This window comes from Pagrus pagrus (assembly GCF_965226575.1).
Source record: "Pagrus pagrus genome assembly, chromosome: 4".
In the NCBI taxonomy this organism is placed as follows: Eukaryota; Metazoa; Chordata; class Actinopteri; order Spariformes; family Sparidae; genus Pagrus; species Pagrus pagrus.
The window spans coordinates 31,066,487-31,093,297 of record NC_140188.1 but is presented as its reverse complement, the minus strand read 5'-3'; the positions used below and the strand labels follow the sequence as shown (position 1 = coordinate 31,093,297).

The 26,811-nt window shown below is 40.4% G+C and overlaps 1 protein-coding gene across 2 annotated transcripts in view; it reads left to right on the top strand.

Annotated features, from left to right (window-relative positions):
• The first annotated feature begins 1,410 nt into the window (after positions 1-1,410).
• tpst1 (tyrosylprotein sulfotransferase 1) overlaps positions 1,411-26,811 on the top strand; it is a 45,050-nt gene continuing 19,649 nt past the window's right edge. For both annotated transcript variants that reach the window (XM_084350121.1, XM_084350120.1), the window contains exons 1-2: positions 1,411-1,618; positions 17,181-18,216. In XM_084350121.1, coding sequence (XP_084206247.1) covers positions 17,360-18,216 — 857 coding nt within the window. In that variant the 5' untranslated portion in view covers positions 1,411-1,618; positions 17,181-17,359. The remainder of the gene's footprint in view (positions 1,619-17,180; positions 18,217-26,811) is intronic.

Below are 26,811 nucleotides of genomic sequence, written 5' to 3'. Positions count from 1 at the left end.
CAATGAAAAGGCACAGTTCCTTCAGAGAGAGCCGTTAATATGCTATACAGTACAGTATAGTCATGAGTCCGTTTTTCATTTAGTTATCAAAGATTTGCTGCATACATTTCAGTGTCAGTATTAATTCAGATTTTAAGAACATGAAAATCTCTCCTGATAGTGCTTGACTCTGATTTTTTTCTCTGCTATCTTGTATTTTCTGAAATGTGATCATCTGTATTGGATGTTGGAGAACACTGAATAAAGCAGCAAAGTTGGAGGTGTAGGTGAGTTATTTTGGGCCCAGCAGGTCATTTTTTGCCCAGGGCCCCATAGCAGCTTAACACAGTCATGATTGTAAGAGTTTTATTAATTTATATAGATAGTTTATATGCAATAATTCCTTACACTTAGATTTTTATATGGTCTCTCGTGTGCAACTCGCCATCTACAAGCGTTGCACTACAATGCTACAAATACAAATTGTCATTAAACTACTTAAGCTTATCAAGTTCATATGAGTTTTGTGGTTATGGTATTCAGGTAGGGAGCATCAGCTTAGGCTAACCTCAGACATGCAAACTTAAATGATTCTATTTGCATCACGTGGCTCCAGCCATCCAGTGCAGTAAATGCAAACCAAATGCAAAATATAATGCCAAAAATACAAAAATATTTATTGTAATTGAGAGTCAATTGGAAAATCCAGAAACAAATTCTATAGATTAATCATCAGAACTATTTAGAAACCATGTACAGCAACCTCAGAGTGTAAAAAGGACACAGTGTGGAAACATGTTTACTGGTTAAAGCAAGAAATAATATCATCTGACACGTGGCTCAAAAAAACAGTAGCTTTTCTTTGTGTCAGATGGTTGTAGACGCAGGGACTTTGAGTCCTACTTTGTTTTTCATTTGGATAATTTCTGGTATATTCAAAAAATAAAATGAATATATACAAAGTGATTGATGAAAGGTGCACTAGATTTGGAAAACAAATTTGAAGGGAAAGTTCATATTTACAATAGAAATAAGATAATAACACAAAAAAGATGTATTTGATATATTTCCATTAGAAACAAGTCGTCTGTTTGAAACTAGGGAGGTGTCTACTTAGAAGGGCCCCGCAAATATCAACAAAGTATAACAGTGAAATGGTGTTCTGCTTATTCAGTCATGAAAATCAATCATAACTGATGTTTTTCTTTCATTTTTCTCTTCTCTTAAAATGTATTCCCCAAAACTACACAGTGCACCTTTAGGTTCAATAGAATACTGCTCAATCTGAAGTAAGTCTTTCTAAATGTTCTGTGCTTTTAAATCTACTGTAGTTCCGCCCTACGCCGCATAGACCAATCAGCGGCTCTGACACACAACCCCCCTCTAAATTATAGACTAATCACAGCTCGTCTTTCAACACCAGTAGAGCAGTCCAGTTGTAGCAGTCTGGTTGATCTCACCTCTAGTCTACCAGCGCAACAAGCCTGGACACCGTGCGACTGACACGGTCTATGTCCACAGAAAATGCCCGGAAAGTGACTCCGGAGGCCGGCACGACTGTCCGGACATTGACGCTGGATTCATTGGAGGTTCTCTGACCGACGAACCCGAGTCTCCTGCGCCGTATCCGCAGCATTAGGTAGGTTTTCTGAGGCTGTGGTGGTGTTGTAATGTCCCTCTCCTTTCCTTCCTTTTAGCCCAGGAGCTGCGACAATTAAACGCACATTTTTGGCAGGGGCTTTTGAATAACCGTAATACGTCATTTTCTTAGCCTTAACATAGCTACTCTTTCCTTTTCAGTGCGGTTACATAATTGACAGTGTTGGGCATGTTAGCTACCAAGACTGCGAAATGCTCTCTGCTGATATAATCACATACGAACTGAGCCTATGTCAAATAAACACATTTAGCCGGGGATGTATGGTGACAGATAGCGCCGTTATGTGCCGCCCGCAGGTGATCTGTATCACAAATCTGCTTGATTATCAACAAACGCAGAAGGTTACACACCTTGAAGACCACCGAAGACATTTTACGAATCTTGAGAGGCAACTCTTCCACTCGGCACACGACTGGGCCACCAGGCAGTACGTCTTTCAATTCTGTTCAACTTAAAACATGTCCTCGGCGCTATTCTTACTGCCTTTTCTATCCAAAATAGGCAGTGCAGGGTGCGGTAGCGAGCACTTTGAACGAAATCTAAAGTTCGCATTAGATGTACATATGTTGACATATTGTTGTAGATACGTATGCCGAATTAAGCAGAAGACCACAATACTGACGGAACCTTACATTGACTTTGTATAAACTATGCATCTTCGCTGACATCATTTAATTGCAGTATTTTTTAATAGAGTTTGGTTTGAGGTTGCGTAAAACAATAACGGATAATGGAATGTGTTGGGGTTACATATGTTAAGTGTTTTGGCTTGTGAGTGCAGCAAGGGTTGGAAAAATTGTCTTGCCTAACTTAATCACATTGGTTAAGCTCATGCAGAGCAGCCTGCACCATCAAGTAAAATGAGAATATAGTGGTGACGTGTTCCACACTTAGAAAACATAGTTATTTTCTTTGCCAGATTTTGTCAGATGCCTTACAAATCTTGCTCTGTATCCTGTTGATTCAAGTTGGTGCAAAAACTGAATATTTACATTGAACTTTCTCTAGTATTCAGACAGTACTGTTACCACTGCTGTTTCCCAGGCTGCTGAGTGAAACGATCATCACCACTGATGTTTCATATTCATACTACTGAAGATGTCAGACTGGAAAGAAAATGTAGAAAATACTTTAGTGGATTAAAAAAATAACAATAATTACAATAATTGTAGCCTGCAGGCCTAAAATGGACAAAAACAGCTTCCAGTGACCCACGAAGGGCATAGACTACCAGTGTCTTGGTAGCCAGGAGCACATCTGCTGTTTGCAGGTGGTCTGAGGGGAAAAAGACTCAAGTCCAGTTGAATTCGGGGTATTTCACAGTGCTGGCTCCTCTCAGTGGGTTGGCCTCCACAGCTGCAGAGCTGGATCCGTTGGACTCAAGCTCACTTATACTCTCATTTCCTTGTCTGAATAGAACACCCACTGCTGCATCACAATTATTACATTCAGTCAAGCAGCTGGCTGACCGCTGAGCCCAGCCAGGGTTTCCACTGCAGAGCAGTGCCCATATTTATGACGTTCCTCCAAAGAGTGCCTGCTGCTCAAGGACTTACTGATGTGGGCGCCCACATTCGTCAAACCTCCAAGAATAGTAGTGCTGGTGGACCGGAGACATCAGTAGGTCTCCCGCACAGCTTGTTTTCATTGTGAAACACTTGATTGATGGATCATAGTTTGTTGACTGATTGTGAGTGAGGACAGAGCCTTCAATTGTGCCTACGCAGCTGTCTGTGGCTACAAAGTCTACGGCTGATGTTACATGTTTTTTTATGCTTTCAAAGTGTTTGCAATGTTTGTGCACTGTGATAGCAGCATTACTGTATAATCCACATTGATGGGGAAGAAGAAGACATGGCTGTTAATGTGAAGTGTTCAGGAACAGTATGAGCTCTGAGCCAACAAGTTTGATGACCACACACTGGTCTGGTTTTCCCAGTGACTTGCTGCATCTCAGTGTGAAATGAATCGACCGAGCATTGTGTGTCTTGCAGTGTAGATGTAGTATAACTGCATGTAAGAAAGGCAGAAAGTTTGGGGTGTCTTCGAATTTCAAAATAAATCTGATGATACAATTAATAATGAACAGTAAAGCAATACGCTGTCTGTGAGCCTGTCACCAGCAATTGTTTTCCATTACCTTTATAAAGACATAAAAGGTTAATAGGTCATCAGTATTTTAATCATGTAACTTTCTTTTAATACACTAATCAATTATGGCTCAGTAATTTCGCCTGAAATGTTAAGCAGGCTAATCTCCTGTGAAAGGTGAAGTAAAACATTGAAACACATGAACAACACTGGGAATTAAATAATTATGAATTACCCAAAGCTTAGATAAGTTTCAATAGCTGCGCATATCGGGCAAAATATACAGCGTTACCGAGATATTTGTGATAGGCCAATGTCGGCTGATATCGGTCGAGCTCTATAATGTAGCACCCTTATGTAAAACAGTTTTCTTTTACTACTGCGTTACTACACAATGATAACATCTTACTACATCTTATCACTAGCACAAACAAATGATGTTCAATGTGATGGATTACCTATGTCAAACCAGTTTCATGTCCAAGAAAGTTGATCGGCATGTTAAAATGACTCTTGAATGAATCTCTGCCTCCCTGGACCACTGGAAGAACATGGTTTTGCATGATTCAAAGATAATCAGCAGTGAATAACGTAGGATTTGTTGGAAGTACTGTAGGCTAAAACATTATTATCTATTATCTATGTGTCCTGGAATAACCAAAATAAAGACCGTCTCCAGAGCAACACTCCTACACTGACAGCCCAGATTGTTCCTCACTGCCTTTCAAATTGTAAAAATTCATACTAGTTTACTCCCCCAACCAGCGCACACACACACACACACACACACACACACACACACACACACACACTGTCTTGTCACTTGCAGATTTACTCCCCCGTGTTTCTCAGCCAGTCACTTTACTGATTAGTGATGTGCCATTCACTGTTTATAACCCCTGCATTGTGCTGGCGAGTATACATCTGCAGCTTTGTTAGCTGCCCTGTGAATGTGAAGTTGATTTACCTGAGTGTTGCATTGCTTTAACAGGGGATAGTGAAATTGATAGTGCTAAATGTTCGAAGCCACTAGCATATTCAGATACATGCAGGCAGGAATGCTGTAGCAGGCAGGACTGTGGTTTGACGCATGACTACTTCCAGCTTGAGCCGCATGTGTACTCTAGTAAGATATGATCTGACGTGAGCCCCAGTTTACCCAGTTCATGATAGAGGAAGCTGGATGGTTGCAACCTTGTAAGGTCAAAAAGAAATGGAGCAGAAATGCTTCAGTCTACTGGGCTGTCACATTCACTGGTCTGCCATCAGTATTGATCAACAAATGGATGACAAATTAAAGGACAAACCAACATACAGTATCTTAGGAAGGTCTTGTTTCATCATTCAGAACAGCTTCACTGCTATTCTATGGCACTCTTCTGGAGGGATGAATTGCATTCTTCTAAAAGATATAGCCTCATTTGGTGTTTTGGTGATGGTGGTGGTGAAGTGTGCTGATCAAATATCTCCCGTAGGTATTCAGTGGAGTTGAGATCTGGTGACTTTTCAGACCTTGTGAGCTATCAAATTTATGTGTATTTATTTATTTATGTATTATTTACCTATACACCTCACTAGTGTCGTAATTATGAGACTAATGAGAAAGGAGGCCAGGAGGAGAGACATTAGCCACTGTCCCTGCCTCCAAACTCTCAAAAGTCAACTTGATGAGCAAATGATGGTTGAGCTCAAATTGTAACAGCTCATGTTAGTGGGAAGGCATTTGTGCATGTGAGCGGAAATGTCCCCCTGTTGGGTTTTGAGACGTTTTTAATGTCATTAAGGAGCTCCATTTCCTGCTCTATATCAGTCGTTTTAGGTAGAGCCAATGCTACGTCTCTTTCCTTGGAATACGAATTTGGACATTGATTACCATGGCGACAGTAAAAGCCTAAAAGCATTTGGTTCTCTCCTAGTGTGGACACAAAAGTATGTAAGAGGTGACGTTGATGATGTGTTAATGTTGAGATTGTGACTTAAGAACAGTGGTTCCCAAATGGTGTACCATGAGACATGTCCAGGTATGCCATGGGATTTGATTGTTGTAATCATACATTACTAAAATTAGTTAACAAGTTTTTAATTTACTATATCAGTCCTTAGTATTTCCTAGTACGGAGGCCAATTCTGTATCCTACAAAATCCTTTAAAACCTTACAGGGAACCAAAAATAAATGTGTACAGAGTGATTAGATAACATGTTATAGAGGTACAGATATCAATACAGGTGTGACTCGAGATTTTGGCTTGCCCTTTGATGTGCCTTATGCACAAAAAGTTGGAAAACCATGTCTTTAGAATGTTCTGGATGATTGAAATCCCTAGTTATTATTATTATTATTTGTCTGATAATTGTTAAGTCTAGCTGCTTCATTATGTAGTATGATTACTACATTTACAAATACACATCATACAGTGCCCATTAGAGCCAGACCAATAAATCGGATATTGGCCTATTACAGATATATCATTATCGACGTATATGTTGACCTATTTGTGCCAATATAACACATCGGCTGAATTTAGCTATTTGCAGATATATTGGTATCATGTATATGTTGATCTAAGATATTGCAGCACAGAAATGCTAAACTAGGCCTGAGGTAATTATATAAACATGACACCGTTTCTAAGTTTGTCGTCCACAGAGCACTGATGGGTTTATTTTTACACTGTAAAATGTTGCAGATAGAAAAAGTTTGCCTGAATGGTACATTCATGTGTAAAATCATTAGCTAGTTTGTGAATTCTTTGCTGTGTTGATGCTTAATGCCTTGCAGGGTCAACCACCACAAATATATCCACAGCTGGTGGCAAACCTTTATAACCAGATCAAGGTAATAGCTGGATTAAAGCATTCCCATGGATCACAGTAAGCTGATTTTTTTCAAGCCTGGACCATGCTTCTCTGTCTACACATTAACAAATATGCATAGTTGTAATTTAGAGATGTTCTCGTGTCTGTTCCCCTCTATACCTGCATGAATTTTAAGTATAACATCAGCATGCTCAATTCCAGTTTCAAACCTGTCTCCTGACAGGAAGTAAGATCAACCAGTCAACTTGTTTGATGTGCTGGGCCCCACAGTGCGTTATTGAGTTTTGGGAGGTGTGTGCATCAGCTGATCCCTGGGCCTCTGTGACCTACAGTTACCTACAGCACCCTTCTCTGTGTAGATCAACAGAGACCTTTATGTGCACCTTCATAAACAAGAATTCATTCATTTAACTTTTGTCCCAACCCAATTCTTGCTCTTTCTTTTTATTAGTATATAGAAAGTGACAGATTTGATGTTTCTTATACATGATGTTTTGATATTCTGTTCATATTGGAAAGACTGGGACACACAATGAGCCGATTTATAAATGTGAGTTGGGCGTGACAATCAAGCTGGACCATGTCTACTTCAGTCTGGGTCAGTTGGTCTTGATATTTGGCAGACAAAAATTGTAAAGTGTGTGGTATGTAAAGATGAGATGATAAAGACTATGGACAGAGAGAGGGAGCTGTATCAGAGCCAAAGTAGTGCATTTTAAAATTAGCTGAGTATTGACCACAATAATCAGATAGGCCGAAATGGCTCTATTCCTAGCATCTAGTGCATAAACTCTTGAAGTTGATTAAAAAAGAAAAGTTGTTACCCCTAAATTTCACCAGATCCTTGTTTGGTCCATCTCCGATCTGCCAGGGCAGCTGAGCCAATAGGTTTCACTCTAGTCTACAGTATATGTATGTACTTCCACTGGCTCCGCTGCGTTGCGTATATACTCCATTGCACCTCCGGCAGTCCGGACCCACCTGTAGCAGATACGCAAGGCTTCTATTTCTGCCAGATGCTGGAGCAGGGCGCATTAATTAAGCCAAATTCAGCACAGGGCAGACAGGAAGTCAGACAACGTAACAATAACATAACATCTGGTTAATTTTCGGAATAAAATACTCCGTGTTGACGCCAGCACAAAAATCTCAAAAAAGGGACAAATCCAAGCACTTCTTCTAATCCTTCTGTTCGTAACACTAACCTTTTGTCTGTTTGTTGTTGTGTTTATAACACATACGTATAACTGCAGTCCCATGTGATTCTGTAATTATCGCTATAACTTTTTGGTCACCCAACTCCAGCTGTCCAGCACTCAAAATGCAGCTGGTAGGGGTTGCTGGACGACGGAGCACCGAGCAAAAATTGTAGCAGAGCCATTACACAACACACATGCAACCAGTGGAATTCCCGGGTTATTTTATCGTCCTTCCTTCCACCATCTTGGTGGTAACAGTCTTTGTAGGCTTTAGCTAGTTTTCAGCTTTTTCCCAAGAGTAAGTTAAATGGGTATGCAGTAATACTAACAAAGTTGAGGCCTGTACATGGGGCCCATGCTCTACCAACTGAGCTACCGGGGTGCCCCTCTATGTTCTTGATTTGGTAAAGCTTTTTAAGTTTGTGTGCAGTTGTCTTTTGCAAGTTTGAAACCCTAACGTCAGCAGCCTGTTTCTGCTGCCCCTGTGATACATTCAGTTGTTCGTGTGCTAGTTTTGCATAATCACCCTGGCACAACTGAGAGGCTCTTGTCAGAGGCAGGATTGAAACTATGCAGCCAATAGTTGAAAGGCCAGCATTTGCAAAAACCAAGCTCAGGATCCCACTGCTTCATTTATAATGGAACGGCCTGTGATGCAATATCACAGTATAAGTCATGTTCAGCCATTTGCAGCCTGCTATATAATAACATTTAGCAAGGGCGTTTGTGTAATGTCCTGATGTCTCTGCGCAAGGTAATCTAAAGCTGTTAGCAAGTCTCAATAAGACAACCACTCCCTGTGTTATTCAATTGTGGAGACTTCCCATCCACATGTGGTTTCATGGATCTCTGTGTGGGCATTTATGTGGAAAAAGGGTAAGAGGCATAGCATTGCATTCTGAACACCTCATTAATTTGGTCCAGAGCTTGAGTTTAATACAATTGGAATTGACATTAGACTAATATTTTTCCGTTGCAACAGGCACAGTGATTAAACAAACATTAAAGGACATGACTCTTGCCAGGGGGCTGGGTTTTTCCTGTCTCAAGAAGAAATGTCGGATTGCCTCAGCTTTAATTGCGCACCATCTCCTCTGCACACACGGACCAGCTCCCTGCAGGTCATAAACAGTGTGACAGGTGCGTAAGCAGATGAAATCTCCCAGGAACTGAAGGTTGACTCAAGGTTTGCGCACATAATGGGGGAGGAGGCCGACCGTGGTTTCTCCCATCCCTAGTTTATATTCCCTGTAATCCCTGCAGATAGTGCCCAAATGCAGAGGACCAGTAGCCATGTATTAGAAGCAGAAAGACACACGATTGGATTAGTTGGCACATGCTGCTTCATAACTTCACTCTGACTGGAATGAGTCTGCATGGCCTGGAGAGAGACATCTCTTCTCCCTGTCATAGAATCTAGCTGGAGGTTGATTGGGTTTGTTCATAGCATGTGATTTACGACCGAGCCTGAGGGGCAGAGGTTGTAGACAGAGTAATGGTCACGGTCCTGCTGATGGATCCTGCAGGAATGTGTCAGATCACAGATCTGATTGGAAACTTAATAAAGGCTGGATCATTTGTCAGTAAGAGAATGACAGTTGGAGACCAGGACCGCACAGGAATGGCCACTGTGGTGTCTTCTGTTTGATTCAAAAGTTAGTGCTAAAGTTGATGTTTTGGATGGAAGCTACTTTTACTTTAACCAGAATTTTCCTGTGACAGTAAGTATTTTTAAAAATCACAAATGGAAGTTTCCTTCCAATCTAATGTGTTTACTTTTGAACTACAGTAGGACAACGGCACTAAAACCACTCCAAATACCGATCTCCATCCTTTTCTAGATGAAAGTGTGGCCATGAAAGCCACATTTCCATCAACACTTTTGTTATAGTACCCTTGAAACCTGTACCTAACCCTAAATAGATCTGTTTAGTGTTTTCAGCACAGACAGTGTTCTTAATTGTTGGTGGGGTTGTTAGCTGGGCTTCAGGGCTAACATTCACTTTTCCAGCAGTTGGGGAACCAGCAGTCACTGGTTCCCCAACTGTCAAGTACACTCAGTACGCTAACACAATAGAGGACAGCAAATGTTTCGTGTTCTCTTTCTCCATATGTGTTTTTTTTTTAAATTAAAAAAAAAACAAAACAAAAACAGGAACGTTTGGGGAATGGACATTAGAGCACAGACAGGAGAATCATTTTGTTGCTCCGAGTCTCTGACTTATCAGTGGTCTGCACCTTTTAGTAGAGGCTCCGCTCTCCTGGAACCTCAACAGACAGGTGAAAACAGAAATGGAAAAAATTGACTGTAATGGGGTTGCTCTGTTGGTACCATCCACCACTTCTGCCAATATAAACGCAGAAAGAAAAGTTCTAATTTGTAATAGACTGAACTAGACTGCTTGGTGGAAATGCAGATTATGTCATTGATGCAAAGGTTGATGCAATATATAGCTGGATATTTCAAAACACCCCAATCGCACTTTATAAATATTAGGATTTTGTGACAATTTCAAACATCACAGTATTTTTAAACCAAATACCTTGAAAAAAAATGACATCATGTTACTGTAATGCCGCCTTTACAACCAGGAAACCACAACACGACATAAAATGGCATAACAATATGCTAAATGTAAGACAGAATATAGTCCAATATCACGATAACAAAATAATATTGATATATTGCCCAGGCCTACAAGAAACCAAGGCCATCCCATATATGTTTTCTTGTGGAGCTGAAACAGCAGTTACAGACAGTAAGTCTGCAACTTAGTTTTTCAACTGAAATTGCCTATGCTACCTTCAGGCAAGAACAGAAACAGCATCAGCAAGTGCAGATGTAGATGTTGCTAATGTGCGCCATCTACAGGCAAAGAAATATGGTGATTCTGTCTTGAGAAGATGCTCTTATCTGCTAACAACGGACTGTAAGTTTGTGAGTGAGTTCCAGTTACCATGAGCTCCTTTGCATGAAAAAATTGTCAATACATGAAGAGTGACGGCTGACTGAGTTGTCATCTATGTAAAACTTGCTTCTTTTGACACAGAAGCCTGGCTTGAAACAAACTTATTTTATAGACCTGTTCAGAACACAACATCACTCATAAATGTTGCATTTTAATGGCAGACACATACTAGGATTAAAACAGAAAAAAATTCTAGAGCTGCAGGTGGTCAGACAAATGTAACAATTTGAAGATGTTGCTGCATAGTTTTTAAGTGTACTCACAATTATCTTTATAGACGTTACGACCACTGGAACATTACTAGCCCTGTCAACTTCCTTATCATCTTAGTGACTATTTTTGCACTGTATTGTTCCTTTCATTCTGCCTTTCTGCCATCATGTGTCATCACATGGAAGGAAATGGAAATAAATTCACTCTTTGCTGCAGATGGCTGCTTGTTTTCAATATTAGAGGGCTGTTAATGAGAGCTTTTCATATGCACATGGGCCACTAATGGACAATAAAATAGAGTTTACTGTCAAATTTAATGATTGTTTATCAATTAATATTTGGATACTGCTGAATTGATGAGTCAATCAATCAAAATTATCCCCATCTATTTAGTTAATCTATTAATTGTTATAGCCATTTTTCAAGTAAACTAGTGAAAAATGAGAATCCTTCTCTGGTTGCAGCTTCTCCAACGAGAAAGAGAGTTCTCTGGCTTTCTGTGTTTTATATCATTTTGAACTGAAATCATTACTTAAGCATCACTTTGAAATATCACCTTACGAAAAAAGAAGAATCACACAAAAAATAAAACGGCAATAAAAATGCAGCAAAAATGTTATAATTTGGAGAATGTCAGAGTCTATAACATTTAACAATTTCTAGTTAGTGCAGCCCTGATGTAGAATTCAGTTACACCTTTACATTTTATAAAATACTTGGTGCTGGCTCATTAGAGAAAAGTTCTACAGATATAGTATGATGAGCCAATATATAAATGTGAGGGTGGAGGTGAGGCACCCTGACTTGGCGCCAAACATTTGGTTTTAGTTTGTGTCTATATGAGAGGAGACAGAGGCAACCAACTGAATGTTGAGCTGCTGACAGTGTTTGACAGATTTCTCCCAGCAGCTGATTTTCCCCTGCACATGACAGATGGAGTGATCATTCATCCACCAATCATTGGAACATTTAATTGATGAAAGCTTTTAACCTGGCTGGCTTTTTTATCACGCCATTAATGTCAGAGTGGAAACAATTGAGAAGTGAGTGAAACCGCTGTAAACCCTGGTTTCCTGTTATTTTCTTTTCTTCCTCGGTATCACAGACCTCTCTCACCAGGGCTTCATGAGGTGCAAAGTCGCCCTCATTATTAAGTGTTGATGTGGTTTGGTTTCACCGTTGCTCCATGGAGAGCAGCCTCAGCCTCCACTGCTTCCCCTAACAGATCAATGAGAAAAATATCCTGTGAGAAGGATACAATGTCAGTAACAGGAGAGAAGAGCCTCAATTAATTTAACACAAACACATTTCAGGCCCAGTGTAAGGTGTAACATGACACTGCTCTGAATTTCAACCGCAGTTTGTTATCAGTCAGGCATTCATAACACTTTACCTCCGAGGGCACTACAGCTTAAAGCTTTAGGCCGTTCTCCATTTTGTCCTTCCTTGATTTTGAAAGGTATATCAATGATGTTAGGTAAAAATGATTTAAGACATAAATACATGAAATAACCCTGATAAAATAGCCACACTGCAAGTGGCTGTTTTCTGGCAACATTGGACCACAATACAGTGTACCTGCTGAGTTTTTGGAGGAATTCTGTCCAGCATAAATTTAACAATTTATATGTAACAGCAGTGATTCGATTATAAGTATTAAATGTTCACACTCGTATATGGACATTTCTCCACATTTTTATGTAGACTTTCTATTGGAGTTATTTGTTTGCTTAATCCTAAATCAATCAGACTCACAAAATCTTTCATCATATTGCTACTTTCATTCAAACTGTATTTTTACATGAAGCACACGTTACTCATTGTTTAAGAAGAGTGCTATATAGTGCTGTTGATTTCGGTGACACATCTGTTGGTTTTTTTCTCTCCTTCCACCTCTGTCTTTCTCACCTTCTTTCACTTACTGACTTTGCTTCCTTTCATTTCCTGCAAAACTTTCTGTTCTGTTCACTATTATAAATGATCATATATTTCATCAGTTACTTAGCATACTGTTTCATTTTTTTGTTTACTTATCTCTGCATCTTTCTTAGCAGTTGCTGTTTTGGAAAGGTTTTCTTTGAAAGTCATGATGTTAAATCTCAGTTAGACAAACCTGGCATGCGCTCAACCTCACAGATTGATCATATCTTACTGCAAAAAGTGAATCAGAAGTTGGACTTTCCCTTTAAGGGCAGTTGCAGCAGCCTTGGGGAAACAGCAGGCCCCTGTTGCACTCCCACTAATAAACCCAAGGTGTTGGCAGTCTGGCATGCTTTGTGACTTCCCCCTCCCTGTAACACTGAATCACCAAGGAGAAGACAGAGATGTGAGATTGCGTGGGTGGGCTTGAAGAAAGACAAAGCCAGACAACAGGAAAAGAAATAAATAAACATTGTCAGATGCTGCACTGTAAAGACTTTTGTACAGTATTTACACATTTTCTACATTCCTCAGTCACAGTGCAGGGGGAATACTTGAAGCATTTATCTGCAGCTTAGTCTTGCATGAGCTCCCTCTCACAAGGAGGCTAATGCAAGGAATTAGCTGTAATGTTTTGTTGTGAAACGCTCCTCACTTGTATAACTACCAGTTAACAGTCGAGGATGTTTGCTTAAAAGCAACAACAGCCACTTGGCTCATTAGGCATGAGTAACCCACTGAGAAGAAGTTGGCAACATGGTGTCGGAGGGGAAACAGATGGTAGAGTGATGCATTGGCCTACCCTGGGCCAACCTGGTTAAACAGATTCAAATACAGTACAGTTCCCTCTTTGAAACGGGAACATTCTATTCATTTGGCAATTCTTTGGAAATTAAGATGTAAACAAGATTACATGGCCTGTTTCTCCAGGAGATGCACTTTGCACCTTTAAAGTTGAGCAGATTTGACTCATTGAGCATAATGTGTGCGTAAAAAAAATATAATGCGACTAAGAAATGACAACAAAAAAATTTTAAATATGGATATTCTGTACTGTACTTTTCTGATTGTGTGCAAAACCTGAGACTTAAAGGAAAAGTTCACCCAAATATGAAAATTCAGTCATTATCTACTCGCCCCCATGCTGATCAAAGGCTGGATGAAGTTATGTAGTCTACAAAATATTTCTGGAGCAGCTGGGCACTTTCAAAATGTAAAAAAAACAACATAAAAAACATAAAATGGCTCTTTTGTCTAGCATAATCCAAGTCTACTGAAGCCCAGTGATCCCAAATGTATTTAAAAAGATGTTATTTTCTCCCTCGGGGCCTGGTCAAGCTCATACACCCACATCAAATGGGGTGTGCACTAACTTTTAGCTTCGCAGCTACAGTGAAGAATCTTAAAAAAGGGTGTAAATAACATCTTTTCAAACCAATTTGGGATCTCGTGGCTTCCAGAGCAAGTCCCTATTTACTTCAGTTGTTTAGGAGAATGCTGCAACACGGTTTTGCTGTGACGCTCTGGAAATGTTTTTGGATAATGTTTACCAAACTTCACCCGACGTTCCATTGGCATGGTGGTGAGTAGATAATGAGGACGTTTTTTTTTTTTACCTTGTTGCTCATCTTGGTTTTTTTTTTGACAAAGTTTTCTTTTTGATACCAAGTCTAATTTCTAGGAAAAGGTTCTTAAGATGACGGTTATCAATACCAGCATTTTTGGATTTGATCTGCCAAAAGCTATTCCCCCCCCCCAAAATTCAGTATCTTTGAATTCAGTCTATTTTACCTAGGGATGCGCCAATCTGACATTCAGTATAGGTATCAGTCCGATATTGGCCAAAATCACTGGATGAGATATCTGAGAGGGGAAATTGTATATCTGAATCTTTTACCCAACAAGTATTCAGTGATTCTCAAAGCATTCTTGTTAGGGTTGGTCAAACCTCTCCAATAGCATTTAGATTATGGGATTCCCATGTTGGCAAACCATAATGGAGATAATGATGGATGCAATAGCTTTTCACGATATTAGGTAAATCCTCCTCTTGAATTTCTGTGATACCATCATCATCAAAACCTGCAGTCTTTGGAAGTAGTAGCAGTGTCTTCTTCATTTCTGTTTAACATACTCCTTTCTTCAAGTTTTGTGTGTGGTTTTGTCAGGGCTGGGCACAGATGGAAATTGTTGATTGCTGCCTTTGTCAGCAGTTTATGCTTGCCAAAGCTGTACTCTGAAAAGCATTTCTAAACATAGCTGAATGTGAAGCTCCCCATGCATCTTCAGACTTTCACATAGTCCCAGGACATTAAATACTGGGAAGGAACACATTTGATAATTAAAACTTGAGACTTGGAAACATGAGTTCAAACAAAGAAGATGTGTTTTGCGCCATTCTGTTGTGCTTTGCTCCAACTAAGATGCATCCAAGTCTCTTAGATACCATGAAGGGGGAGTCAGCTACTCTAGATTCATTGCTCTGCTGTGATGAACAGCAGCCTGTGACATACTGGTGTCAGAGTCCCTGCTGTGGCAGGACAATGCTGACAGAGCCTGTTAACCATCAGGTTCATGATGATGTGGAACGTGTGTAAACAGACAGCAGAGCAAACAAGTTGACTGGATTTCCTTGTTATGATTGTGTGGTTAAAACATTTGCACAAAAACCATGCATAGAGCATTTCAGCCCTGTTTCAATGAGTTCTATGAATTAATCGGTATGCATATACAGTAAGTGATTCAGGTAGGGCCAGGCGATATGACCTAAAAATAAAAACTCTGACATGAAAAAGTGGTATCGACCCATCCCTAATTTTACCCAACAAGTATTCAGTGATTCTCCAAGCATTCTTGTTGTTAGTGCTTTGAATCGAAATGTCTGAACAACTCATGGATGGATTGCCATCAAATTTGAAACATTTATCACTTACCGTCTAGAGCCACGATAATTCGTCCAGATCAATGGTTTATGACCAAACTAATGACATTCCTTTTGGCTTAAACTTTACTCAGTGTGTTAGTGCTAATTAGCAAATATGCTATCCTAAGATGGTGAACAGTTTGAAATATACTTGCTAAACATCGGCATGTTAGCATCATCACTCGGCGCATGTTAGCATGCTGACATTAGGATTGTGCTTAAATAATAGCTGTGTCTAAGAGCATCACAGAACTGCCAGCATGTCTGTTGACTCTGAACTGTGTAGTAAGACATTTTGCAGCCTTTTCTTCACAATTAGTCAACTAATTTTAAATATGTGGATTTGTAAGTATCCCTTTTTCTCCTTTCGACCAACAATGATTACTTGGCCAGGTGCTTTGGCATCCTCTGTGTGTTTCAGCTTTGATATTTCAATTGAATCTCTGTGTCTCATAGTTGAAGATAAGTTCTAACAGTGTTCTTGCAGCTCACACTGGTTGCTAAAGGTCAAAGGTAATAGGGTTGTAGATGACTCACTACCCACCACTATTTCAAGTATTTTGATCCAGGTCAGGCTGACCTAACAAGAACCAGCAGGCCAGGCTTGCTCTCGTTCTTCACCCCCTACTCTCCCAGCCAGGTTATTTGTTCAGGAAGGTGCGTCTGCAGGGCCAGCATGGAGAAAACCCTCCAACAAGCTTTTACTTCCCAACAGCAATGGAAAAGCTGTAAGCCAGCCCACTGCGCTGTGTAGAATTTATGTTCAGGAAGTGTCTGTGTGTGTTTGTTGTGCAAGTACACATTGCCGTGTCTACAGAATCAGTTTGTGGGCATGCATGTGATAATTAGAGGCTGAAGGCGAAATGTCACAGATGATGTGCTACCAGAGGGTCAAAGTGATCTAGTAAGATGGAAAATAGAGCTATCTTTAGTTAAATTCATGTTTTTCTTTTTCCTACATTCTCAAGTCTCTTGTCAGCAGAGAGTCTTAGTCATTTATCTTTCAGTGGGTATTCAATTCTACCCACTAACTCTTCAGAAAATGTCTGTGTGACAGAGTTTATTTAGCTTTTCTGGTGGCAACTCTGTTGTCATAATTATGTTTGAAGCCATTATCTGTCAGTTTTGTGATTCAAGGCTTCTCTGTGAATTAAAAAAAAAGAAAAAGAAAAGTAATGTTGGCCTGGGTTCAAATGGCCTGTCATATAATGAGAATGTGGTGATCACTCTTCCTGCGAAATTTCTCTGGAGATTTGTCCTGGTGCATGACATCTGTCGCATGATTCTTTTAAAATCTGGGACATGAAATGCTACTTTTGATTAGGTTTTGTTACTACCTTTTCTTGATGAATGTTGCCCTGATGTATCAGAACTAATTGTGCCTTCTCTGTTTTGTGTCACAATGCAGGCCTCATGGAGCTGGGGACTCGGCGCCTGCTTTGCACAAGGGAGCTCGATCCATGCCCGGTTCCCAGCAAACAACCGTGAAGGGTGGGGACCTTTCTTACCCTTCAGTTCCCTATTCCCAGACCCCTCCCGTAAATTGCCCCGTGGTGATATTGTCTTCTCCCGTCTGTGGCCCGCAACATGATTGGCAAGCTGAAACAGAACTTGCTGGTGGCCTGTCTGGTCGTCAGTTCGGTCACGGTCTTCTACCTGGGCCGCCATGCCATGGAGTGCCACCATCGTATTGAGGAACGCAGCCAGCCGGGTGGGATCCTGCCTCTGTCAGCACTGGGGGGCAGCATGCGGACCACCTTACGGACAGGCCAGAATCTCAGTACGCCTTTTGTTTACAACAAAGACATGCCACTCATCTTCATCGGTGGGGTTCCTCGCAGTGGAACCACACTAATGCGAGCCATGCTGGACGCCCACCCCGAGGTGCGCTGTGGAGAAGAAACCCGCGTCATCCCACGTATTTTAGCCATGAAGCAGATGTGGAGTCGCTCAGGCCGGGAGAAGATGCGGCTGGATGAGGCCGGTGTTACAGATGAGGTGCTGGACGCCGCCATGCAGGCTTTCTTGCTGGAAATCATTGTTAAACATGGAGAGCCTGCCAACTTTCTCTGTAACAAGGACCCTTTTGCTCTGAAGTCACTTTCCTACCTGGCCAAGATCTTTCCACGTGCCAAGTTTGTTCTCATGATTCGTGATGGCCGGGCTTCAGTGCACTCTATGATCTCACGGAAGGTGACCATCGCTGGTTTTGACCTGGGCAGCTACCGGGACTGTCTTACCAAGTGGAATCGGGCCATAGAGACCATGTACACTCAGTGCCTGGAGGCAGCAGACAAATGTCTACCTGTGCACTATGAACAGTTGGTCCTTCATCCTGAGAAATGGATGAGGACACTGCTGAAATTCCTCGACATTCCTTGGAATGATGCCGTCCTCCACCATGAGGAGCTCATTGGGAAAGCTGGAGGAGTGTCCCTCTCCAAGTAAGTAATGCTGACATCTCATACAACATTTCCTCTTTCCTTTCCCTAGACCAAACCCCAAGCATGTTCTCTTGTGCTGTACTCATACTTTGAAAGGTATTTGAGTTGCAGCTAGGTTGCCAGTGGACCTTGCTGTATTTTTTCCCCATTGATTGGGGAAAGCCACGACCCGCCCTACTCTGCCTCTGATTGGCTTACCCTGATAATTTTACCCCAACTCTAACAAGCTCCTCATACCGAAACCTAACCCACCCAGCCAAAGAAAGCAACAAGTACAAGCCAGTGAGAAGTGGAGCAGGACAGGTAATGCAACCCTGGGAAAAGAAGGAGGACCTTCAGAAGAAAGATTGTGAATTATCAGTGTCTGTTTAAGTAGATGGAATCTGTAGACTGACAAGTCAAGTTGAGTTGAACTTTTACGTTTCATTGTTTGCACTATAATTGTCGTAATTTTAGCCATAGAGTTAAACACCGCTCTGCCTATTGTCACTGTGTCTTTGATCCGTCTTGTTTGTAGCTGTGGGAGAGACTTGCCCATGTTGTTAAGTCCAGACAGAACTCTTTAATTTCACACTAATTACAGCATAGGCCATCATGATGCCTTTCAAGAACATTTTCTCGTTAAGCAGTTCCCCCAAGCTGAAATGGCTCCATTATCCTCTGTTTCTTTCTTTTTTGTCGTATTAGTGTTGAGTGCACTACCTTGTAAAATGGGGGTCAACCACTGTACGTTTACATCCAGCACCCTAAAGTCGTTACTCACAGTGAATCACAGACTGAATCACCATCCATCAACTGTGTCATGCTGTGACTCATTTTCACTTCTTTTTGTGTCTGAGGTTCCTTGACATTTGGAGACTGAACCCGTTTGGAATGCAGTGTCAGGAAACAAATATATCCAGTGTTGATGCTGAGAATGAGCAGAGGCTTCATTTATACTAGATGTTTCCGCTGCAGATTCATGAACTAGCTCATCGCTGATGTAATGGTGGTGTGATTTGTGCCAGCCACACATGCTTCACATTCGAGGCTGGGCCTGCCATACTTTAAACTCCCAGTGCAGTTGAAATAGGCTGAAACATGCCCATGCCTACTTTGCTTTAGACTACTTGGCATGGAGGGGACAGAAAATATGGATCGGCTATTTGCATGGAGAAAAGTGACATGTAGTTAGCAGTCTGTCAAGTTGTAGGTATCACTTTCTATTTAATCTCAGTTCCTGTGGGCCTTGAAAATAAATGGCACCTCTGGCCTTGAAATGTATCCTTCCCATGTTTTCACAGTCTCCAGACTTTCCATCATTACATTTCATTTGAAAATTAAACATCATACTGCTGTGCACAGCAAGGAACCTACTCATTAGTGACTTAAAACACATGAGATTATGTCTGCACTACTGTACTGTGCACAGGTTTTCCTAATGGCCCTGCCTGGTGTCAGAGTTGTTTTGATTTCAGTGATTTGGGAGGTTGGCCTCTGGAAGTCATTGAGGAAACGCTGAAGGGGTGCAACCTCATTCCTTGCTTCTGTCTGCCCCCTCTCTGCTACCACCCTTTTCCTGCCACGTAGCACCAGAACACTCATCATATCCTCTGGAGACATTTGATTCACGTTTTGTTATTGTCTGCATATAAAAACTAGCATGGTTTTTATTAAAAAGCTTTGCATTCATTGAGCAGTTTTCCTCCAAATGCCTTTAGCCTTTACTGCACTTCTTTAAGAACTCATCCCACTTCCTCTGTAGTGAACGGTGAGGGTAGATTTCCTTCCTCAGGTTGGAAATTTGTAATTGGCTACATATTTCATTTATCTTTTCTTCTGTTTGCCTTTTGTGTTTCATGACTTTGATCTGTTGGACTATGGGAAGAGATAAAGAGGCAGCAGGGATGATGTAGAGCAGAGGTCAGCAGTTCATTTCAGTTGTGGGCCAGAGTCTTACAGGCATGGTGTAAAACTATATAATAATAGTAATTCATATAAGAATAACATTGATTTATAAAACAGGATTGTATCCATGGGCAGATGTCATGTTTCCCCTGAGTGAGTGAGGGAGGGCTAACACTGTTACTACACTGCCCTCAAACAAACAAACAAATACATAGATAATCAACGTATGTTTATACTAATTTGCCAAAATGGACTCACATACACAAAGGTATGCATCGCACAGGGATGTAAATGACCCCACACAACACACATTGGATCGTTCAGTGATTGTTGTATTCAAGTAAAGCTGCAAGGATTATTTGATTAATTGATAAGTCAATCAACAGAAAATGAATGAGAATTTTTTTGTTGATCAGTTATTTGTTTTGGCCGTTCTTTTTACCAAAATTCCCAATATTCTCTGGTTAAAGCTTCCACAGTGTAAATATATGCTAGTTTTGGACCGTTGGCTAGACAAAACTGATGCAAATTTTAACACTTGAAGACTTTTTTCTTCTTTTACACACGTAACATTGATTGATTGGCTCTGAGCGCTGCCAAAACACAAACCTACATTCAATACTGTGTCTTGTGTAGACATAGATGGATCACTGAAGCTGCTGCTACTACTTTTCTAATGTGCTGCTCATGCTATGCCTCCTACATAGACATGATCCATCCGTATTAGGGATTAACTGATATGGTTTTGTCAAGGCTGATCTGGCTACTGATTATTAGTAATCAAGGAGACTGATAAGCAATATTTGGAACAGATATATGTAAATTTGGAATAAAAATTTTAATCTTTGTGTCAAAAAAAACATTGATCTAAGCACAATTTTTTAAAGTACTGTACTTTTTTTTTTTTTTAAGGTACTTAAAGTATTTCCATTCTCTGCTATTTATACTTTCACTCCACTACATTCATTTGATAACTTTAGTTGGGTTACTAGTAGTGTAACAACACTAATGTGTTGTGGGTGGGACATGGCATGAAACCACAGAGTGGTGACTGCAGACAGAGGATGCTGCATCAGAGCCAAAGTAGCACATTTTTAAAGTAATTTATTTTATTGGCAATTGGACAAAATTTGATTGCTTCTTCTTTGGGTTTGTAACAAATCCCTTGTGGTCAAGCAGGCTAAAAACATGGAATTACTGTACCTTTTTCATTTATATGGAGTTTTTATATTATATATTTGTGTTATTCACCTGTTATTTGACTTCTTTTCAGCACTATACACTGTTCTGCACTTCAGAGGAAGGCATAGTGGTCTTGGTTTGCACGCTTCTCTTTACATGATACTAGTAGGTAGTATTTATTTGAATTTACATGAGCCTTGAACTTGTATTTTTATCTTCATCAGTCTCTGTCATCAGGGGGCCAAGTATTTTGGTTCGAGAGTGGGATTTGGTTAATGTGACCCAGTTTGCCTACCACTGACATCCAAGTTAAGCTAACTGCATTTTCACAAGAGCAGTAAGCAAACATTTAACTGATACTAGATCAAGTGAGTACTTTGACAAACCTCAACACACCACTACAATGATAAATAGTTCTTCCTTAATGTGAATGTGATTTTTTTTTTTGTAGCCATTCTCTAGTGACGTCAAAGCTCTGGGATTCTGTCACATGGACTCTTGTGTCTCTTCAGTGCTTATGTTTGCTGACACATGAGCTTGAACCTACTTGACATGTATGTATGTACAGTACAGTTGCAATCAAAATTATTCAACCCCCACTACAAATTAGGCAAAATGAACAATTTAAATAGCTCAACACAACTAATAGTACAAGCAGAGCCCGACCAATAAAATATTTTTAAGGCCGATACCGATACAAATATTTGGTCATTTAAAAATATTATATATATTATATAAAATAATATACTCATATGTATATATATATATATATTTTACACACACACACAGATACATGCTGAAAAACTTAAAAGCTCATCTTAAGAATGCTTTCAGGCGTGTTGTGGTTCAACTCAAGATACCATGGCGACTCTGAAGTGCTGTTCAGCCATGCTACCACAGCACTGGACTGCTACGACTCAATGCTAAGGACTCTTGAGTTTCAGTGAAAGGCCACAATGTCCTTGTCTCTCATAACACCCTTTATCATCAGTAGTGTCCAGACATGGGGAAATCTTGTTTGGGTGTCATGTTTGAGTAAAACAGGGATGCATGTTTTAACCTTGTTACTTGCACAATTATACAATGCTACACCTCTTGAAATAGAAAATCAAACATGAAGCCAAAATGTACTAAATCTCCACACAGGGTGGGGTAGTGATAAGAGCTCTTTGGGGTCCAGACACAGATCTGTGGTCAATTAGTGTACACGACACTCCTCCGCAAATTGATTCCTATCAAATATTAATGAATGCGAACCTTAACCAGAGTCCTCTGAGCCAAACTGAGGATAGGCATGGAGACACTGCTTTGTCTAGCATGTCTACATCAAACAGTCCACCGTTAACAGCCACAGACAGGGACAAGGTCCAAGATACCTTTTAGATAAAAGGGATTTCCAGGCCAAAACAGAATCACTATCAGAATGACCTCACATAGTTGCTACTTAGCATTGAATTTCTTTCAATTTGCTGCCATTAGGCCTACCGTGTTCCTAAGTTGTGTGATAACAGTTTGGTAAGAAAAACAATAAGAACTAGAATGGCACTCAATAGACTGCATACCTCCGCCAGGGCCCAAGAGTCCCCTTTTGTACTCACTAATAGATACCACCCACAAAAATACACATTATTGATTTAATCAGGATCCATGCATCATTCCATGAGGAATTAACAAAAATGCCACGTCAAGATGACATGAACTGGGAGGGCCGAGGTGAGTTGTTATGATGTGACCCTATAATTCTCACTGTAACGGTAAGATTTATGATGCTGACATATGATCATATTGAAAAAATGAGTAACACAAATATCAGTAATGTTCCATTGTAGGGCTCTTACCTGTAATGATTCCTGAACAACTGTAGCTTGCTCTTGGTTACACAACGCAGTTTAACCAAATGACTAAAATGCACATGTGAAGGCACATTGTAGCGGGGCACAAACACTTGAACCATATGTTTAAATGTTTTCTCTCTGACCGAGTATGGTCACTTATCCACAGCCATAAACACTAGGACCTTAGTTATTACTCTGGTCTGAATCTGCAGTGAGGGGCTGCTTGAACACTTGGAGAAGGACTCCATTTTGAGACCTATTGAGAAACAAAGTGCTCATCCATCGGTTCAACATGTCCAATTAAAACAAGAGAAACTTACCTCATGTTGCGAGTCACAGCTTGGATGTTGCAAAATTGCTTAATAAGCCCCCTGAACAGAAAATGTCAAATTTTGGTTTGTGCAAAATGTCTTTTTGTTGATTACCAAGACTCCATGATGTCAATGATTGACACACTTCAGTTCTAGGCTGGAACTCAATGCATTGAAGTAACTGTACTATATGTGTGTATAGTAATGTAGTCAGTATAGTATAGTAAAGGTTTCCACTCTGTGTGCGTTGTGTTCTGTTTTTATTTCATACACAGACTACATGTCCGCTATTACAGCCTTTGGTCTACCATCTTACCTCTCCCCTAAATGGGTCCTGATACAGTTTGATGTAGGAAGAGGCCTTCCACAAGTAGCCCTAGGGGCAGCACAACTACCTTTTACCATCATAAACATTCTGCCACACCTCCTCTTAAGTACTTTACCCACAGTGCATTAAAGTCAACCCCCATGACACCTGCCAGAAAATGCCTCTTGCCCTTTACAACCACCAGCACTCTTTGCTCTCCACAATCCCGGAGCTTCAGGTCTCTATCTTCATGAAAATCTCAATCAGTGGGCAACCAGGCCCCACAGCGGGACCTTGTCTGAGCATTAACATATAATAACACATACTTGGCCTTGATTTAGTGGAGACCCTGCCTAGCTGAGTGAGTTGCTCCATTACTTATCCCAGAACAGAGAGCCATTTCATCCCTCCTCCCTATCGCTCCATCCTATTTGGGATCTTGATGTCTCTATCCAATTCTCTCTTATCAGCCATTGGTGATACAGAACACCACCTTGGGTAAAGTAGGGCCAGCAATGAATAATTGACAAGCTGAAGGCCATTAAGAGCATCAGCCTGAAGGGAAGTGGTCATGTGACGGACAGAAAGGTTTTTGTCACATCACGTTTACATCACTTGTTCAGCAGTGTAGGTTCAGATTGATGATGGGAAACCATGCTTCATAATAAGAGCTTTTAAATAACCAAAACATGTCTATTGTGAAGAATTTATAGGAAATGAAACATGTTTATCTCTGAAGTAGCAGTGCTTTGTTAGCAGCTAAAGTTAGTGCAGTTAGCTACAGTACAATGCACAGCTCTCAATGGTAGCATTAAAGGTAATGATGAGTCAGATGTCAAGACCTTTACAATGTCAGACCACAGACCTAACTTACTAGATTATTACCACAAGTGGGCAACTGTATAGCTGTTATCAGTGAATATAAGTATTTTTCAACCTTTCTTAAAGGTTCCCTGTAGAGTTTTGGTTAGCTGTGTAGTATTTTGTTTCCATGAGTGGGAACTTGTTTTGTTTCTCGCATACACATGCATACGATACACATTCCTGCCAATGATGTCACGCTATCCTTCATATCTGCAGATGGATATAACATGCCAAGATATGCAACAAAGCCCCTGCAAAGACAAGGAAGAGGCCACTAACAAGTAAACATGTATGTCAATATAACATTAGTTTGTTTACAAGGAAACTTAACATGATACCTCCAATGTAAGCTGAAGTGGTTAATTTTCTCTTTTTCTTTTCTCTGACTGACAAAACACAAACATTGAGGACACAGCAAGCGACATTTGTGATTATGCTTGATCCAAACATACTGTTACTATGTACTGTATACCATAAAGGGATAACAGTTTAATTGATTAGAAGGTTATCACATGAAGGTCGTCCTGAAGTGACCATTCCAGACACTATAATAGTTCAAATAAAAACAGTTGGGGCAAATGTATGCATTACACCTGTTCCCCTGTATTTCTCTGCAGATGTCTAAGTGCTTTATTTCACACAGAAGAATGGTGTCAGGACACAGTCTACTTCTGCATCACACACCCTCAGTTTACTGAAACCTTCAGCTGTACAGTATCTTCCACCTTCACCTAGTTAGTGAGTTGGCCACTGGCAGGAATTTACCAAAACAAACCAAAAAAGTCAGATTAGAATCCTTGCAAAACACGTGCAGTACTCATGTTGCATAATTCTAGTCGGGTATCATCTGCTCTGTTGATGGAAAATACATGTAATTTTGTGCATAAAATAAGTAGGGCTGTCAATGTTAATAAGATAATAATAAAAATTCCTCTTAACTCCGGCACCCCTCATAGTTTGGGAAATCAGGAAGCGATGCAGCAGTAACATTGTGGATGTCAAGAGGAAACAAATCTCCTTGAGCAGAAATGGATAAAGAAAAGGCTGTTTTGAATGGCAAGTTCAGCTTCAAAGCCCTGCCAGATGATTCTCTCCACAAGAACAAAGTTATTTTTCAGCTTTCTGTGTCCAACAAATAATCCAAAGTACATAGATGTTAAAATTACAAACATTTAAGACAGATAAGTAGCAAATTGTGACATTGGAGAAGCTGGAATCAGATAATGTCATTTTTCATTGAAAATTATTGAAATGATTAAATGATAATCAAAAAAATGTTCTGTGCATCGTCTAATGGATTCATCATTATAGCTCTACATAAAACAGCATAGTAAGCTAAGACTACATTTTAGATTTGTAATGGTGGCAGTACTTGAAAGGACGTCTCACTGTTCAACTAGGACTGTTTTGTTTGGTTGACAAGACTGATTACATCAGCCAGTTTGCATGTAGGGTACGTATTCACCTACAGCAGTGATCAGCATTAGATGTCAAGACGATCACGTTGGTGATGACGGTGGTGGTCTGGTTGGTTACGTTGATGCTGCTGTGTCAGCTTAGCTTGTGAACAGGTCTCATGACTTATGAATACCATTTTGAAGTGTATTACTACAGACCAGAGCTTATGGCCTCAGTGTGGACGTCAGTTGTGTTTGTCCTTCTGATTTTATTTAATTTGGAGGATTTTTAGATGCTCGAAAATGTGAAAAACTCAATATTTCACAACTGAAACAACAAAGATAAGAGCAAAAGCAAAATTGTGTGCACCAGATGTATCCCTCAAGGGCTCCCTTCCCCCAGGTTGGGACCCACGGCCATGGACAATGCATCTCCCCAAACTGTTAAACAGATGTTTTCAGACAGCTTAGATTTTTGTGTGTGATATAGATTTTATTGCCGTTAAATTAAAATATGTGTGTGTGTTCTTTTTGTCAATAACATTGCCTGCATCTAACATGACGGTGAAGCTGAGCTGCGTTCGCTACACTCAGTCTTTGTCTTTATCAGTTTATGTTCCACGTCAACACTTAACAGCCTCATGGGTCTTGATGGAGTTACCTAAAGTGATTCCCTACCCATTTGTTGCAGAGTGGATATTTGGATCGTGGCCCGTCTCTCAGAAACCATCCCCACCATCCTCCTGAGATGACAAAACCAGCTCACTCTATTAATCATGCAGGAGACTATACTTGCGTAGTGTAAAGATTCA